Below are 17,226 nucleotides of genomic sequence, written 5' to 3'. Positions count from 1 at the left end.
TATATATATATATATATATTGGATAATGGTTTCAAGGATAATCTAGTTGTACTTTCATTACAAGTTGATCCCTCCATCCATGGAAAAAAAATAAAAAAATAAAAATTGGTCGTCCTTCAAAATGTTTTTTTTTTGGTTTTGTTTTGTTTGTTTTTTGTTTTTTTTCACGAGAAACAAAAGGAATTGTCTTAAGCCACGTTACAAAAAGACAATGGAAAACCGGGAATTGAGTATAACACAGAGTCAGAAACTGGGAGAAAAGCAAAACGACGTCGCAGCATCTCACGTCCGTCCGTCCTCTGACCCGCGCTTGCATATAACTGCATTTGGCGGCGGATCCACAAGTCCGTAAATCGGCAGATCCGAAAAGCGCTTTGGATCCGACGCGGTTTCGGACCCGTTTTCTTTCTCGCAGCGACATGTTCCTTCAAATGACTCGCGATCTACAACTTCTCTCAGATCCGAACCTCTGAATTTCACTTTCTCAGAGAGAGAGGGCATCAATGCCGGTGGTTATCGAGAGCTCCGTTTGGGAACCGAATCCATGGCTGTTCATACTCATATTCTTGGCTTGTTTCCTCTCGATTCTTCTACTCCCTTACTTCTCCAAGAAGCACATCGTTAGCAGCGGCAAATCTCCCGCCATCTTCGACCTCGGAATCGCTTCCGCTTCCTTTCTCCGTTTCCAGAGGAACTTTCTTATCATTTACTTTCTCGCTTCAGGTCCGTACACGATTCTCTACATTCACGTTTTCGATTTCCCGCGGATTTTTAAATCGGTCGTTAGACGTTTGTTTGGTTGCCTAGAAAATGTAGGAAATGTAGAGAGTGATTTGAGCGCTCGAAACTTAATTTATGAACTAAAAAACTGAGCATCGCAAACGAACAGGAAAGCTGACTTTTGAGATTTAGGTAATTTGGATAAAAGAAGAAAAAATTTAATTGATTATGTGATAGCTGATATTTGAATTCCCTGCTCTCAGTTCTGGAAGGATTGGACTTCGCTTTCGGTGAGTTTGAGTTTGCTCATTACGGCGTAAGCAGAGAGCAGATATTGTTATCGATCTTTGTTGGACACGCATCTTCTCTGTTCTTTGGTACTTTCATAGGAGCATTTTCCGATTTAATGTAAGTGCACTCATCTATTTGCCTTTCATCCCTCGAATTCGATTATTCCTTTTCTGGACTTCCATTTTCGTTTTCATAAATTATAGATGTTAACATATTCTACTTAATCCAGTCTTATCTATTAAATCAATGTGTTAAAATTAATCTATAATGTCCTAACACATAATAATACGTAGTTTCGATATGTTGTCTAACGGTCAGAGAGATGTTCAGAAAATTAGTCTGTTTACGTATTTGCTTTCTGATCGTTTCAATTTATGTGCCGATTCCGTGCTTTATTCTTACATACAAGATGATTGAGCTATAAGTTTTGTGAATCTAGGTTAATCTTTTTCTTCGATCACTGCTCATGGTTTTGCATTTTGGTAATTCTTGTACAATTTACATCTTGATTTATGCGGAAGACATAAGAAACTGATTTTTTTTTTTAATCTGTGCTTTATGTAGAGGTCAAAAGAAATTTTGTGTGATCTTTTGCATCCTCCACCTTTTTGTCGGCCTATGGAAGAGATTTATCGCACATCCAAGTATTATAGTGGGTAGCATCTGTTTGTCACTCTCTGCTTCGGTATTTTCATTCAGTTTTGAGACATGGATGGTAGTTCAGCATGAAAAGGTTTGTTGGATATAGTTATTCAATTTTGGTTTTGGGTCACCTCTCATAGGCTCATGTACACTCATTCACTGATTGGTTCAAGTTTCTTTTCTGTAATAAACTCTAGTGTATTTGTGAGTTTCTCCAATGTTATTGTCTTGTAGAATAGTTAGTTACACTGCCACTAATGACGGTATTTGTATGTTTTACATTTGCAGCAAGGGCACAGAAGAGATACATTGAATGACATATATTGGTTGATGAGTTTCTTTGAGGCTGCCTCTATAATCCAAAGTCAAGTCCTTTCAAATTGGCTCATTGGTGATAATGTGGAACAGAACATTTCATCTCCTCACATGGCAACTGTCTTCTTTGCGATGTTGGGGATCATTTGTATCTCTAAAATATGGGCAGAAGTCCCTCAGAAAACAGTGTTTAAGGAGTATAAGGTGTCTTTCCAAACGCATATTTTTGGTGGTAAGAGTCACATACTATTGTTTTATCTTACATTCCATTTGTCCTTTACCTTGAACTATATTTTTTGCATTCTCTAATTTATTATTAGCTAAGCTTGAATGTTGCTTAATCAGGAACGGAGCACCTTAGTTCATTGAAGCTATGTGCTAAGTGGAATTTACGATAATTATGAAGAACCTATCCATTTTTTTGCTTTGTACTTTCTCTTTGGTTTTTCCCATTCTTTGCAGTTTCCTTCACCACTCGTTTCTGTCTGCCATCCTGCTGTGATTCACAGAAATTTATCAACTCACAACAGCTATTGCCAATCTTTCTGTAGCCTTCTTCTATATTTAAAGCACCTATGCACCTTGCTTTTAATGGCAAGAATGAGTACTTCTTAGCACTTTCACACTACTTAGCTGGAAATTGTAGTTTTGTTACTGTTCTGGCAAACAGACTTTCTCAGATTAGAGGTTGATTCCACAACAGATGCTCTAATAGTATGTTGTCCAAGTAGCTCCTTTAGTTTAGTTTACTTTAGCCGTAAGATTTCCCTTATGTTTATTTGTATTCAGCTCTTTTTCTTAAGCATATGGCAGAAAATTTGCCTTGGCATAAATGTAACCAAGTCTTAATAGGTTGAGATGATATGTTCGTTTATTTTCAATTTTTTCCCTCTTTTTTAATCTTTATAAATGGAAAAATTCATATTGCTGTTATAAATTATAGTGTGTTCTTTTCCTGGAAAGAGGGGGGAAATGGGTCATGCATGTGCGAATGAAAATGTAGTGCAAGAGTGAGAAACTGTAAATTGTTTCATAGTTAAAATCATTTACTGTCAATGGTGTGCTTATAAAGCTCATGAGTAAAATGTTCTCATTACTGATGAGTTTTGGTAGTTGGCAGATAAAAAGATATGGTTATTGGCATGGGTGCAAGCTTGCCTTCACTTTTCTGTTGCAGTCTTCTGGATTCTTTGGGCCCCAACTGTGGTGGTATGTTTATGTTGACCATGTGTAAAAATTTGAGAGACAACTGTCTCATCTCGTCCTTTTTTATTAAGTCAAGCATTTTTAAGACCGTCAATTTCTGTAGATAAAGAGCTCTCTCTCTCATATATTGGTGGTTGATAAGGCATCATGATAGAAAATGTTGTTTACTGAAATCTAGATCTGTGCTACTGCAAGTTTTAAGTTTCACACTCTGTGTAATTATGCTAATTTACTTGTGGCATAGGCTGATGGGCGAGAAGTACATTTAGGCATGATATATCCATGTCTTTTTGGCTCAAGAATGCTAGGAAGCACAATATTCCCATGGCTGATTGACAGACTATCATCGCGTAGAACTGAGGATTACTTGGTATATGCATTTGGTATACAGGGGCTGGTATTATTCATCATTGCTTATGATTATCAGGTATATGTACGTACATGTGGAACGTGAAAAATATGCTAATCATGTCTGCTTTTCATGCAGGATAATAAGTTTAAAACTTCTCATTCCTACTGTGCAGGAAATTGTAGTTCTAGTGACGCTATTTTGCTTATTTCAAGCTTCTGTTGGCCTGATTTTGCCTTCACTTGTGAAATTAAGGACCATGTACGCAGAACAAGTGCTCTTTCTTTCTCATCTTTTTTCCAGTAAAAAAAGGCATCATAGTTTCAATTTTATTTAATTTGGAACTTCTCCTGCTATTTCTTGGTATTCCCAGGTATGTGCCGAATGAGTTGCGTGGTGGGATGACAAGCCTTTCTCAAGCCCCTGCACATGCAGCAATTTTGTTTTTTATGGTGCAGGTGCGTATCTCTTATCTTTGATCACTTCAAAATAGATAAGTAAGATCAAGCATTTAATGGATTCTGATTCCAAAGAAGTGAAATCTCGATTTCGACGTACAAAACCAGGAGGAATTAATCCTCCAAAACCAGAACATAGAAAATTGTATGAAAGTAGCTTTCTGTGTTTAGCTTCAGGCTTTTTTTTAAATAAAGTAAGATTTACCACGATGTCGCAGGGAGGCTATTATCGGAACATTGGGAATGCTGCAATCCTGGCAATTGCTGCTCTTGGGCTGTTTACAGCGGCTGGTTGCATGCATGTGCTAAAACGGTGGGGAAAGCAACCCTATCAAAACGGGCACAAGCTATGATTTCATGAAAATTTTTTGCCAAAATTGGTGAATTTTGAATGGCTATCATCATTCCTTGATTGACGAAAAGAAAAATTCTCAGAAAATAATAGATCAAATACCATTTGACATCCCACGAGCATCAAAAGAGGTGACTACTTATAGAACAATGGCAAACACAAAAAGATCATTTTTATGATACACTCAGAGGTCTTGTTTCTAAGGAATCAACAGAAAAGTGATGAGAGACAGCGACCATTTAATTCTTTAGTCAGAGTTTCGTACAAGATTTGAGATACTGAACTCTTTTTTCTTTGCCGCCCGAAGTTTTTCGGGCTATGTAGATAATTCAGCTGGCAAGTCCGGAAAAAATGCAAACATGTCCATCCGTCATCAAGATTTGGGTCCGACTGTGAAGGATTGCACAAGCCGAGCACTGGATGTGGCACCTTGATGATCCAAAATTACAAGTCTACTTTTGTAGCCCACCTTGCATTTTATACTTGGGAGTACATTCGAGATATTGGTGTTTAGGTTCTTGAACTTCTTAGAAAGAGATTAGTTTGGTTGTGAAACTGTGGTTCGCCGCCGGAGCTCAACAGAAAAGTAGAGAGTTTCAGAAACACTATTATTTCTTGAGGAGTTTGAAAAAGTAAAAGTTGCATTTTTTTTTTCCGGGGTTTAGCTACCTTAAACAAATAACAGGCTTTAAGCTAATAATCAGCCAAAAAAAAATTCAACCAGTAAGTCAGTTTTTTAGTTAAGTAAATCTGGAATTCTCTGTTATCACTTTCGGGTCTACTCTTAACACGCTTCTAAAACCACACATTAGTTAAATTTAAAATTAAATTATTACTTTGTAACACCATTTATTATTCGAAAAGAAGCCCATACAGTTATTTATTTTTTCAGAAATAGTAAAAAATAGACTAATATGAAAAGCTTAAGAAAGTATATAGGTCAATATTTAATTATAAAAATTAATAAGTCATAACTTGTTAAGTTATGGTTCATAACTAGATAAGTTATGGACAAACTTGTTAAATTATGGTTCATAGCCATACAAGTTATGGACAAAAACCGTCAATAACTTGTCAAGTTATGGTTCATAACCAGATAAATTATGGATAAAAATAATAATTTGACATATTTATTAACTTATGTAAATTATTAGCCTATTAATTTTAATTCATCTCAAGTCTTTGCCTATTTCTCTCTTTCTCTCTTTATTTTTTCCCTCAACTTTGGCCCCAACCCCCTCTCTATTCTTTTAAAAACTCTCATTTTTGAGCTGTGCCCTCTCTGTTGTATCAAAAGGCAATCAACTTGCATGAACCATCAATGTAGGATATGGAAAAAATTACGGAACTTTTTGTTTTTTTTTTGAGAGATGTAGGCACAATTATGTTTTCTTTACCGGAACGTTTCTCTTTCGTCTAAGGTAGTTCTTCTCTTTTACTTCATTCTCCTTTTGCAAACGGAGAGTCAAACCCCAAAATTGTGTCCACTCAATACCATCCCACAACACCACTCAATATACTAATCGGCAGAGGTAGCAAATTAATGGTCTCATTTTTATTCGTATCTTTTGCTCTTAATAAGCTTTAAGTGCTTAGTTGCATTTTAAGAAACGTTAGTGTTATTAATTAGATGTACATAAATTGATATATACAATGCCTATGGTACGCGTACTATTGGCCTTAGAAGTTGGAATGGACGTTATCCGGTAATTGCAATAAACGTAGCAGTTTTTTTAAAACTCGTTTGGAGTAAATTAGATATTTTAAAATATTTTTAAGCAAATAGTATATTTACTGATAAATAAATTATTCAACTTCAAACATTTTTTTGGTGAATAATTTGATTCACTAATAAATATGATATATATTCAAATATTTAAGATTTGTCATTTACTTGAAAAACATTTCAAAAAAATGCTTATTTGCTTTTCTCCATCATTTCTTTAATATATATATATATATATATATTTTTTTTTTATTTAAAAGGAGAAATAAATTTCCTAACAGAAAAAGATATTATAAACACCAATCCGCCCCCACACAGTTTCTCACCGCAGAAACCAACCTTGAAGAGGTACATTAAAGTTGTACTACACATATGGCTCTTTACAGATTATTTATAATTAATGGAAATATCTTGTCAACCAACGTCAAGAATTTGATAGCACTAAGGCAACACAGAAGCTGTCAAGAAACAAATCTAGAGGACAAAAAACACAAACAAAGATACGAGACAAAGACAAACGCAGGAAAAAATCGGGTAAAAGTCGCCGCTGATAAACTCCGACCAATGTTAAGAATTTGATAGCACCAAGGCAACAACGATAGCTTTCAGCATAGAGACGACCATCAAACAAAATTATAAGTTGTAAATGACTTTTATAATTAATCGTGTGGTCATATTTAGCTTTTGGAAAAGCTGACATGTTGGCTTGGTTCGCCAAGTGGCAAAATCAAACCACCACCACAACAACCAAATTGTTGCCAGCTGACACGCTCACTCCACATAATTGACCTTTGAAACACTTCAGCGATTTGATATTCCAATCGGTGGAAATCAATGTTCATGTGGTACCATTAGATCAATCGTCTTTAGTCACCTTCCTCTGTGTCGACTGGTTTATCAATTAAATCTAAGTCCTAATTTGATTGGCCTTTGAATTGGGGCTAAAGTATTAATAAATAATTATAGAGAAATAGTAAAACATAGGTCAATATGAAAGTTTAAGAAAATATATAGACCAATTTTTAGTTATAGAAATTAATAGGCTATAACTTGTTAAGTTATGATTCATAATCAGATAAGTTATGGATAAATTTGTCAAGTTATGGTTCATAGTTAGTCAAGTTATGGACAATAACTTGTCAAGTTATGGTTCATAATCAGACAAGTTATGGACGAAAATAGTAATTTGACTTATTTATTAATTTATGTAAACTATTGACCTATTAATTTTAATTCATCTCAAGTATTGACCTATTTTCCTCTTTCTCCCATAATTATATAGGGTGCTTAGAGCCTAATACACTAATTCAGGGGCAAATTGCAGTTTAAGGGTATCAGTACAAATTAGACAAAAAAACATAGTGAAACATGCTCTTCTTCTTGATACCTTGAATTTTGAAAAACATCTTCTTAGTACCCTAAAATTAATTTTTGAGATATTTGATGTCCAAACTACTATTTTTATTAGTTAAATACACATCAGTATTTAAAAAAAAAAAAACTAAAGATAATTTAAAACAATAAAATATTTAACAGAAAATAACAAAATAAAAAAGTTCATGATTTTCTCCTAAATCTATTAATTTTTTATTAATTAGATAAAAAGGTATTAAGGTTATTTTACATCTTAAAAATCAATTTCAAGGTTCTAAAAAGATGTTTTTGAAAATTTCGAGGTACCGCTTTAATATTATCAAAAAGACAAAATATCAAGAGCATGTTTTACTATAACACAGGATACCAAAATGATTATATACCACGTTTATTTTAGGTTGCATTTCATTAACAAAAAAGGAACAATGTCATCGTCAAAATAATTTATGCTGAAAAAAATGGCAAAAGGAATTTTTTTTCATCTAATATTACTTTTCAAATTTTCTACTATCTTTCAAGTAATCGAGTTCCATTTCCTAAAAATAGATAAGTATATAACAATAATAATAATCTATTAAAAAAATGATATATGCAAATCTTTAGTTGACTCGCGATGAATCTAAAAAGATGCATGCTAATCGCAGCACTTATTGCAGTCTCTACAAAACATTGCAAAACTTACATGTACAAGTACTTGGCAATCAATCATCTTGTTCTTCATCCCTGATCCACTTTGTAGCCACCCATTTTTCCCCTTTGATCACGGGACAGCTTCCATGAAGTGATGTCTACAAAAGCATCATCCCACGAAGTAATTTTAACTACCAAACATAGCCGAAAGGCTAAAACAATTGTAAAAGGTTTGTTAGGATTATTGTCATCACATAAAATTAGATCCACAGTTTGTTTGTTCGTTTTTTTTTTGTTTTTGTTTGTAGGGGGTTTAGCAGCAGCATCCACAATGTTGGTCATAGTCATTTCACATTGATAAATGCTTCACCAAACAACGGAAAATATAAAACTTTGAAGTCTTTAAAAAGGAAAGAATGCCCTAGCGTAGTTTAATACCGCAATCTGGGTAAGGAGAGCTTAGTTCATTCATATGGTGGCATGACCTACTTTAGGATATTCAACTAGAAAAATTGGCAACTTTACTTCTCTGCTTGGTCACGGGGTTGACATGCAACAAATAATGGTTACAAAAGTAACTATCCGTAGGAACTCAACTTTTATGTCAGATGGGTAATTAATTTCATGGTCGGTAAAAAAATGTTCAAATTAAATTTGAAAGAGATGTTGGTTAGAATCATGACTAACCGGATCAATGGTACCATTTGGAAACAATGAATAAAACAGAAGTCCATCCCCTTTCTGTGGCTTCACTTTTAAACCTACGCATTCTTCAAAATCATAGTTCCCGTTCATGTTAAGGCCATTCTGCAAATACCAAATAGGATGACTGTTCCAATTCCTTGTCGAAAAATCAAAAAGTAGATACAAAAGATGGTGTCTCTATCTTACCTCAAAGGGAAACATTGTTTCCCCCCCTTCTTCTACATCGGATAGATACAACAAGAACGAGGCAACCTGTAGGACATGAAATGAAGCTTGAAATACTTCCATCAAAATTAATGACTCAGTTGAGCCATGATGGCTTCGGAGGTCATTTTTCTTGGTGAGCATCAAGAGCGTCCTTAAGTATTTAAGTTTATCAATAGACAAATCTTCAGATGAAAGGACAAAGTACACGTAACTATAATATAGAAACGACCACCAAAAATTCAGTTATCGCTTACCCTTTGGCTCTTTTGTGGGCCATATTCAGCAGCGCTGAAGGCGTCATAGTGAGAGTTATACCTCTGGCCAAGATTGTATCGCAAAACGTTGAAAGCCTGAAACATGAGGAATTATAGACAGTTTTAGATTTAGATTTTCCCTGAAATAAGACGAACTAATTTGACCAGAATAATGCCAATTATAGCCAGTTTTAGATTTAGCTTTTCCCTGAAATAAGACGAGCTAATTCGACCAGAATAATGCCACTCAATAAAGTACAAAGGTCCTTTAGGCCAGGAAAAGTGGAATATCCAATATCTTGGAACGAACGAGATCTTACCTATAGGAACTTTCTATGTGGCACATTTGTTTCTCACAAAGCAAAATGCATCAACATGACTAAAGTATTTCAGAAAACCCACAAAGTGTTGTGATTTTGAACGCTTCAATTTCAAATGATGAGCTCTACAGTCTTTTAGACTTTGACCTATCTTAAAAATCAGAGCTGGCACATATTTAAATCTATCAATATGCAGATGTACGCAATTTCTATCTCATAACGTCAAATAAGTGAGCATTTTACAGTTTGATTCCACCATCTGCTACAAATAGAAACCATGGTAGATGACCCAACTCCGCCCCATCAATCCCCCAGTATGTGCATGTGATGGAATGTAAATAAAACTTAATACAAGCTTTGTTAGCAACACTTTAAAAGGCATACATAATGAGTATTTGGAGAGAGACATAACATGATAAAAATTACAATTTGACTCTAAATAGTACCTCGCCATGTGTTCTGGGAATCATTGTCGCCCTCGCAATTTTTTCCTCAATGACATCCAAAGTCCCTGTTTTGTCTTCAGAAGCACTAATAAACATGCCAGAACTGCTCGAAAAGACAGTATAATACCACTATAAGTTAACACTTTTCTTAATTGGTATCTGAAAGTAAATGAGATTCGGTCAACAATACATAAAGATATTTTAAAACGAGCACATAGAAATACCTAAACGAAAAGATAACAAATGATGCATTCTCCAATTATTCAACTTTCAAGAGTTTTAAATCCCAAAAATGATCTCTCTTTTTAAACTGTCATTTTATGTTTTGCTCTGTTTCTCCTTTATCCTTTGAAGAAGAGCAGACTCAAGAAGCGAGGGGTAACACCAAAGTCCAAGCAAAACATACGTCAAACACTTAGGAGAACAACACGTCTACCTATATGGTTACTTATTTGGAAAACTATCTTTCCATCTTATTCACACGCAACTACTAAGTTCAGAACATCAATTGAACATTTTATATCCAACGTATGAGAACATTACAAATAATAACAACAACAACAACAAACCTTAATCCCAACTAATTAGGATCGGCTATATGGATTTCACTTTTCCACACAACTCTGTTTGAAATTAAACTTTCCTGAAGGCCTAGATCTAGAATGTCTTTCCTAACGACTTCAGTCCACATAATTCTTGGTCTACCCCTCCCTCTCTTAGTATTAGGTATAAGAATGTCCTCACAAGCACGAACTGGTGCTTCTAGCAGTCTATGTTGGACATGCTCGTACCACCTCAAGCGGCCTTCGCGCACCTTATCTTCTATTAGCGCTACACCTATTTTACTACGAATAACTTCATTCCTTATGCGATCCATTCTCGTATGGACACTCATCCATCTTAACATACGCATTTCTGCCACTCATTTTAGATATATGTTGTCTCTTAATGACCCAACATTCACTACCATATAACATAGTTGAGCGGATTACAGTCTTATAGAACTTTTCTTTCAACTTAATAGGCATCTTGCTATCACATAAAACTCCCGTAACATTCTTCCACTTAACCCACCCTGCCTTAATCCTATGTTGAATATCTTCTTCTATATCTCCTTCACACTGCACTATAGACCCAAGGTACCTAAACTTCCTAGAAGCCTCAATCTCCACACCATCTAAAGAAATTCCATCACTCTGATTACTTGAGTAACTAAACCTACAATGCATGTATTCAATTTTCGTCCTACTTAACTTAAATTCCTTCGTCTTGAGAGTTTGTCTCCACAGTTCTAACTTACGGTTAACTCCTTCCCTATGTTCATCAACTAAAACTATATCATCCGCAAAAAGCATACACCAAGGAACTTGATCTTGGACTTCTCTTGTCAGCTCATCCATCACGATGGTGAAAAGATAAGGACTAAGAGCAGATCCTTGATGAAGGCCGATCCGAATGGGGAACTCTGCCGTGTAGCCTCCAGCAGTTCTCACACTCATGACCACCCCATCGTACATGTCCTTAATTACCTTAATATACCTCACATGCACTCCTCTCTTTTCTACCACCCACCATAAAACTTCTCTCAGCACCCTATCATATGTCTTTTCTAAATCTATAAAGACCATATGTAGGACCGTCTTGATTTCTCTGTACCTTTCCATCAGCATCCTAAGAAGAAAAATGGCTTTCGTGGTTGATCTGCTTGGCATGAAGCCAAATTGGTTACCTGAGATGGTAGTTGTTGCCCTTAATCTCCTTTCAATAACTCTCTCCCAAAGTTTCATAGTGTAGCTTATTAACTTTATGCCCGTATAATTGTTACAATTCAGCACATCTCCTTTATTCTTGAAGATAGGAACAAGAATACTTTTCCTCCACACATCGGGCATATGCTTCTTCTTTAGTATCTCATTAAAAAGTTTAGTGAGCCACACAATTCCAGCATCTCCTAACGCCATCCAAACCTCTATTGGAATATCATTTGGCCCACATGCCTTCCCCTTTTTCATCTTCCGTAGTGCAGTTTTAACTTCCGAGACTCTGATTCCTCTTGTATACATCACATTAGGTTCTCCTTGTGACCTAAGATTGTCAAACTCTATCGCATGATCATCATTATAAAGCTTCTCAAAGTAACTCCTCCACCTTTCCCTAATGTCTTTATCTTTTCTTAGAACCTGATCTGTATCATCCTTAACACACCTCACTTGATTTAGGTCCTGACGCTTCCTTTCTCTTATCTTAGCTAGTTTATATATATCCTTCTCTAGTTCCAAGTTTCCTATATACCTCATCTAAGTAAGTAGAACGAGCCTTACCAACTGCTCGCTTAACTTCTTTCTTCGCTTTTTTGTACTTATTAAAAATTTCAACATCCTTACGCTTTGATAAATCTCTATATAAATCCCTCTTCGTCCTAATAGACAACATTACAAATAATATGGGATCAAAATTATCTTGGTTAGCTTCAAGTCGAATTAGATTGAAAATAAAAAAATAAAAAATTTTCTATCCAAAAATATGCTTTTTTATTTTTTTTATTTTTTACCACATCTCCAATGGACAATAAATAATCTGAAATGGATTGTCATTAAACCGAAGTACCTTGTTCGAATTCCTTTTGTGCTCTCTTCTGTTTCTCCTTTTCGTAAAGCTAATGTGGACGGTCTTATGCTTGGCTCCGCCATACTAATTATGCTTTCACATTGTTCTGCAGTTGCAAAATTAGGAAAATATAGAGCTCGAGGATTCCAGCTTAAGACCTACATTAACACGAAAATATAAATATAAAAATCCTGCATTTGTTTTGAATGACTTAAAAACAAAAACAAAAAAAAAGACCGGTTTTTGGCATGTTTAGTTCAAAAGCTATTTTGAACTCGTTTATAGGTCTTTTAGAACAAAACAACTCCCTGGCGCTTATGAGAAAGAGAGCGCTTTTTTATTTATATTTTTACCCTTTTATAACAATAAGAGTTTTGATTTACATAACCAAACAAGTTGAAAAGCTATACTCAAATCAAAAAGCTCTTTTCTATATATTATTCAATCTTTTCTGTTATTGCTTAAAAGTAAAAGCAAAACTGTCACAAACAAGTCCTAAAGCGAGATCAATCTTTTATATACAAAAGTTTGAAATTTATAATTATGTATCTCTTCAATTCCTAATTGTTTCCACACACAAAAAAAAAAGATTCAAAAATATATAGTCGCAACACGAATCAGAAAAAAAAGAAAAGCAGAAAAAGGCCGACCTGAAACGGAATTGTAGTAATAGAATCGTCACCGGTCTCTCCGGAGGGCAACAAATCGTACTCGCTCTCCTTCGCCGTAGATTCCAATTCTCTCCCTCTCGGTCTACCGGCACCAGACAATTCCTGGTCCTAGATTAATCGAAAATGCGAAGTCAACACAGGAAAAAAATCGAACTAGAAAACGTCATTTTGGTCAACTGGTACGAGAAAACCTGTGCGGTGAGAGTAGAGCCGAAGAATCCGACGAGGAAGAAGAAGACGCACAGAAGGACGACGATCGGTAACCCTAGCTTCGTCTTCAAGCTCGAACTCGCTTTGCTGGTTTTGCCTCTCATCGTTCGCCGCGCCGAGTTTCGAAACGCCACATGAAACTCTTCTTCTTCTTCTTCTTCTTCTTCTTCTCGTTTCGAAACTTCTCTCTCTGCTCTGTCTTTCTTTTTCTAGTACATTACGTCTTTTCAGCGGAGATTTAGCAGTCAATCAAAGGCTGTGAAGTTACGGGCAGTTCTCTTTTTTTTTTTTTTAATCGTTACTAATCCAATTCCATGGTACAGGCGGGAGTTCCTCTCTCTCTCTCTCTCTCTCTCTCTCTATCTTTCTTTTTTTTCTTTTTTTTTTCACACTCCTTTCTCTCCCGTTCACTTCGAATTTTACCGCAGTGAATTTTCAGGTGCGAAAATCATGGGAATCTCCGATCTCATATAAAGGAACCCGAATCCTAGGATCCCCAAAGCATCGGATAAAATCAAACTGTTAAACAGGGGATTCTTTTTTTTTTCTTTTTTTTTTTCCATTCAGGAGAAGGTGGAGTAATTAACTAATTATACTAATTTGCTAATAAATTTACCTTTTAATTCTCCTCAGCAAAGGAAACTTACCATTTTACCTTTCAAAAATAAAACCTTACTATTTTATAATGGAATATTTACATTTTTATACTTTGTATTTTGAGTTTATTCAAAAATTATACTTTTAATTTTTAATTTCATCAAATGTATACTTTTAAATAATTTAATACCTAAATTTATACATTTTTACAATCAACCCTCAATTTTAAGTATAAAATACATAAAGTACTCTTAAATAACATAGAAAAAAAAAACTAAAAAAATAATTTTAAACTTACAGTTTTAACCTTAAAAAATTTAAAATACCATTGAAATTGGGTTTTTTGTGTTTTTATTTTTATTTTTTGTAATGTTGGAAAGTTTTAGTGCATGTTCTTTTAACTAACTCAAATTTTTAGCTACAGTATTTTTTCTCACAAAAATTCAAATGTAACTTTTTTATTACATTGTTTTCTCTTACATATAAAACTCAAGTTTTTAACTCAAGTTCGAGAAAAGAACGTGCCTTTAGTTTTAGTTTCTCTCTTTTTTAAGGATAATTTGGTCATTTTAGAGGTCAAAATCAATTATTGACCGAAATGATGGATAGATTTGTATATTAAATCAAATTTGAAGGTATACATTTGATGATATAAAAAATTGAAAGAATAGATTTTGAATAAACCTAAAATCTAAGGTATAAAAATGTAAATATTCCTCTTATAATTTGTCTTCTCTTAATATGACTTAAGGATAATTTCATCTTTTCAAGTATGGGCATCCACCGCTGACCGTCGTACGGGCTTTTCCTGTCAGTAGTGCTGGGACTTTGGGCCTCTGGGCTTGCCTGAAGCCCGAATTTTTAAGGCTCGGCGGCAGGCACCTAAGGCCGCTTGTTCAAGCACTTTCTCGGGTTCGAGCTCGGGCTACCCGAGAAAAATCAATATCGCGAAGCCCGCCGCCGAACGAAAGCTTATGACCATCGATCGCCAAATATTTTTTTATTTTTTTTTTCCCTTTGGCCCGAATTCCAGCCCAATTTGCCCAAAGCTCGATCAACGGCTAATTTTTTGAACGTTGGCGCCCGACCCGAACCGTCGCCCGAAAGCCTGACCACCAATGGCTCCTTTTCTTACTGTTGCCTGATTTCGGCCCGAACCCGACCCACCGATTCCAAGAAATAGCTGTTGGATCCGAATTTAGGAAGGAAAAATCAATTTTTTTAATCCAAAAATTTCTCTATAAATACGCCTCCATCCCCAAACATTTTCCTCACCCAAACTCTCTTAATCTCTCTCAATTTCTCCCAATCTCTCTCAATTTCTCTCAATCTCTTAATAAAAAATTCCAATTTTTTGAATTGATTTGTGTTAATACTTAATAGTGTACGTTGATTTTAAATTTTTAATCTTAATTATAATTTTTATATAATTTTTACAATAAATAACTTAATAATTATTTATATACAAATACAATTAATAACCAACATTATATATAATATATATATGCTCGGGCTGCCCGACCGGGCTGCGGGCAGTTAAGAACTGCCTGAAACCCGTTCAATGTCATTTTCGGGCTCAAGCGGGCTTGAACAACGGGCACAAATTTAATTTTTTAAAATAATCGTGGACGGTTCGTTTAAAATTTTAGCACTATTTGTCAGTACGCAATTGGCATCACACACACCGTCCGTGTGCCTTCTTTTTTGAATTTTTAAAGGAAACTTTGCACTTTCGCAGGTTATCAAAGAACGACTTTAACTGTTGTTAATTTTCAGAGCAAAAAAAAAAAATTTGTTGTAAATTATCTGTCTTATAACTGAAGCATGCGCATTCAGTAATATAATAAGAATATAATAAGAAGAATAATAATAAAGGTCGAATAAGCTCAATAAACAATCCACAGATTCCCCCATTGATTAAATGTGGTTTTAGGCTTTTTAGCTAGCTTATTGCCTGAAAACACGTCGAAAAGTTAATTTAGGATATTTGATTCTTGTTATTTTGTCATTTTGGTCATTCATCGTGGTTTTCCCATCATGCACCACGTCATAACTAGAATCATTTCTCAATGCTTCAATTGGTCTGTGTCATGTTGCCCGATCAGCTTTTTATAAAGGTTCATCCAAACATCTGAACTGGCTTGTGATTGGACTTGGTCCATTTATGTTTGTTGCGTATAGCACAAAGTGGACATAAGCATAGGCCATGGCCCTATCTCTAAACGTGTAATGACTGAGAAAATTCCAGACCTTAAATAATACAATTTATATATTTTTAAACTAAGGATTTTTTTAGAAAATATTATGTTATATTGTGAATGAAGGATTTATGGAATTAATATATGTATTCCTAAATTCTATAGCAAATTTCATGTTAAGTTCATGTTTCGATCAAGTAAATTCGATCGATAAATTCTCGCCGTATTTTAAGGCGGAATAATTTTCAGTACAAGTATAGTTTGAGAATCTTAATTTCAAGAATCTCTAAGCACAGCACGATGTTAGCGGCGTATAAAAAAAAACGCACTGGCATTTTAAAAGAAGAAAAAAATCCTTAATTGCTAGACAGTTAGGTTAAAGTCACAAGATAAATACCTATAGTAGATGGATACAATATGAGCTCGGGAGTTGACACTGTCAGAAACGTCATTCTTGGGATAGAATGCAGAAAATTAAAATTTAGAATTTGTTCAGTCTAAAATTAATTTCAAGACTTGAAACAGTTTGAAATATTACGCGAGTAAGAATATAAAACAATATTGAATTATTCAGAAATTGATATAGGACTGTAAGTAGTAGATTAACTTACGTGAGCTAAACTAATTACCTCTAATCAGTATAAATTTAATCTGTTTAGAGGAAATAATTGAGGATAAGATCAGGCACGTAATCTTGCCTTAATCAGATACTTTATATAGTGAAATTTTTAGGGTTCTTGCACTTTCTTTCTCTTATTCTCGCTCATTCTCTCTCCTCTCACGTTTTCTCTCACACAAACCATCAATGGCCAAATACTCAAGTTAAGATTCCGACCTCCATTTTTGACACCACCGGTGTCAATAGAAAGATCTCGACGAGCTGAGTTCAACGACATGCGGCACGCCCTCCAACTCCGCCGGAATCAGCCGCAATCGCCGGCGGAAGTT

At 34.9% G+C, this 17,226-nt stretch overlaps 2 protein-coding genes across 2 annotated transcripts; one reads left to right on the top strand and one right to left on the bottom strand.

The window, feature by feature from the left end:
* The first annotated feature begins 226 nt into the window (after nucleotides 1-226).
* LOC21392763 (molybdate-anion transporter) lies at nucleotides 227-4,722 on the top strand. Its single transcript, XM_024164016.1, has 10 exons — nucleotides 227-723; nucleotides 984-1,128; nucleotides 1,576-1,744; nucleotides 1,942-2,200; nucleotides 3,089-3,177; nucleotides 3,419-3,601; nucleotides 3,699-3,784; nucleotides 3,897-3,981; nucleotides 4,200-4,464; nucleotides 4,641-4,722. Exons 1-9 carry the CDS (start codon nucleotides 504-506, stop codon nucleotides 4,332-4,334), a joined length of 1,371 nt encoding a protein of 456 aa, XP_024019784.1. The 5' UTR covers nucleotides 227-503; the 3' UTR covers nucleotides 4,335-4,464; nucleotides 4,641-4,722.
* Nucleotides 4,723-7,924: 3,202 nt separating this feature from the next.
* LOC21392762 (probable prolyl 4-hydroxylase 9) lies at nucleotides 7,925-13,924 on the bottom strand. Its single transcript, XM_024164033.1, has 8 exons — nucleotides 13,465-13,924; nucleotides 13,253-13,381; nucleotides 12,603-12,760; nucleotides 9,996-10,098; nucleotides 9,230-9,325; nucleotides 8,955-9,020; nucleotides 8,751-8,870; nucleotides 7,925-8,221 (listed from the first exon to the last, which is right to left on the bottom strand). The coding sequence occupies exons 1-8, from the start codon at nucleotides 13,585-13,587 to the stop codon at nucleotides 8,135-8,137; spliced, it is 882 nt and encodes a 293-aa protein (XP_024019801.1). The 5' UTR covers nucleotides 13,588-13,924; the 3' UTR covers nucleotides 7,925-8,134.
* Between the last annotated feature and the right edge of the window lie 3,302 nt (nucleotides 13,925-17,226).

This window comes from Morus notabilis, unplaced genomic scaffold (genome assembly GCF_000414095.1).
Source record: "Morus notabilis unplaced genomic scaffold, ASM41409v2 Scaffold1633, whole genome shotgun sequence".
NCBI classification, from domain to species: domain Eukaryota; kingdom Viridiplantae; phylum Streptophyta; class Magnoliopsida; order Rosales; family Moraceae; genus Morus; species Morus notabilis.
This window is presented reverse-complemented; position numbering and strand designations above follow the sequence as displayed.

What these genes read in the sequence shown, in the direction of transcription:
- LOC21392763 (XM_024164016.1), top strand. Translation starts at nt 504, where the DNA reads ATGCCGGTGGTTATCGAGAGCTCCGTTTGGGAACCGAATCCATGGCTG. An exon ending in GGAGCATTTTCCGATTTAAT is followed by an intron (nt 1,129 to 1,575) that starts GTAAGTGCACTC and finishes TGCTTTATGTAG; the next exon opens with AGGTCAAAAGAAATTTTGTG. An exon ending in TTTGGGCCCCAACTGTGGTG is followed by an intron (nt 3,178 to 3,418) that starts GTATGTTTATGT and finishes CTTGTGGCATAG; the next exon opens with GCTGATGGGCGAGAAGTACA.
- LOC21392762 (XM_024164033.1), bottom strand. Translation starts at nt 13,587, where the DNA reads ATGAGAGGCAAAACCAGCAAAGCGAGTTCGAGCTTGAAGACGAAGCTA. An exon ending in GCCCACAAAAGAGCCAAAGG is followed by an intron (nt 9,021 to 9,229) that starts GTAAGCGATAAC and finishes CATGTCCTACAG; the next exon opens with GTTGCCTCGTTCTTGTTGTA. An exon ending in AAACAATGTTTCCCTTTGAG is followed by an intron (nt 8,871 to 8,954) that starts GTAAGATAGAGA and finishes TGGTATTTGCAG; the next exon opens with AATGGCCTTAACATGAACGG.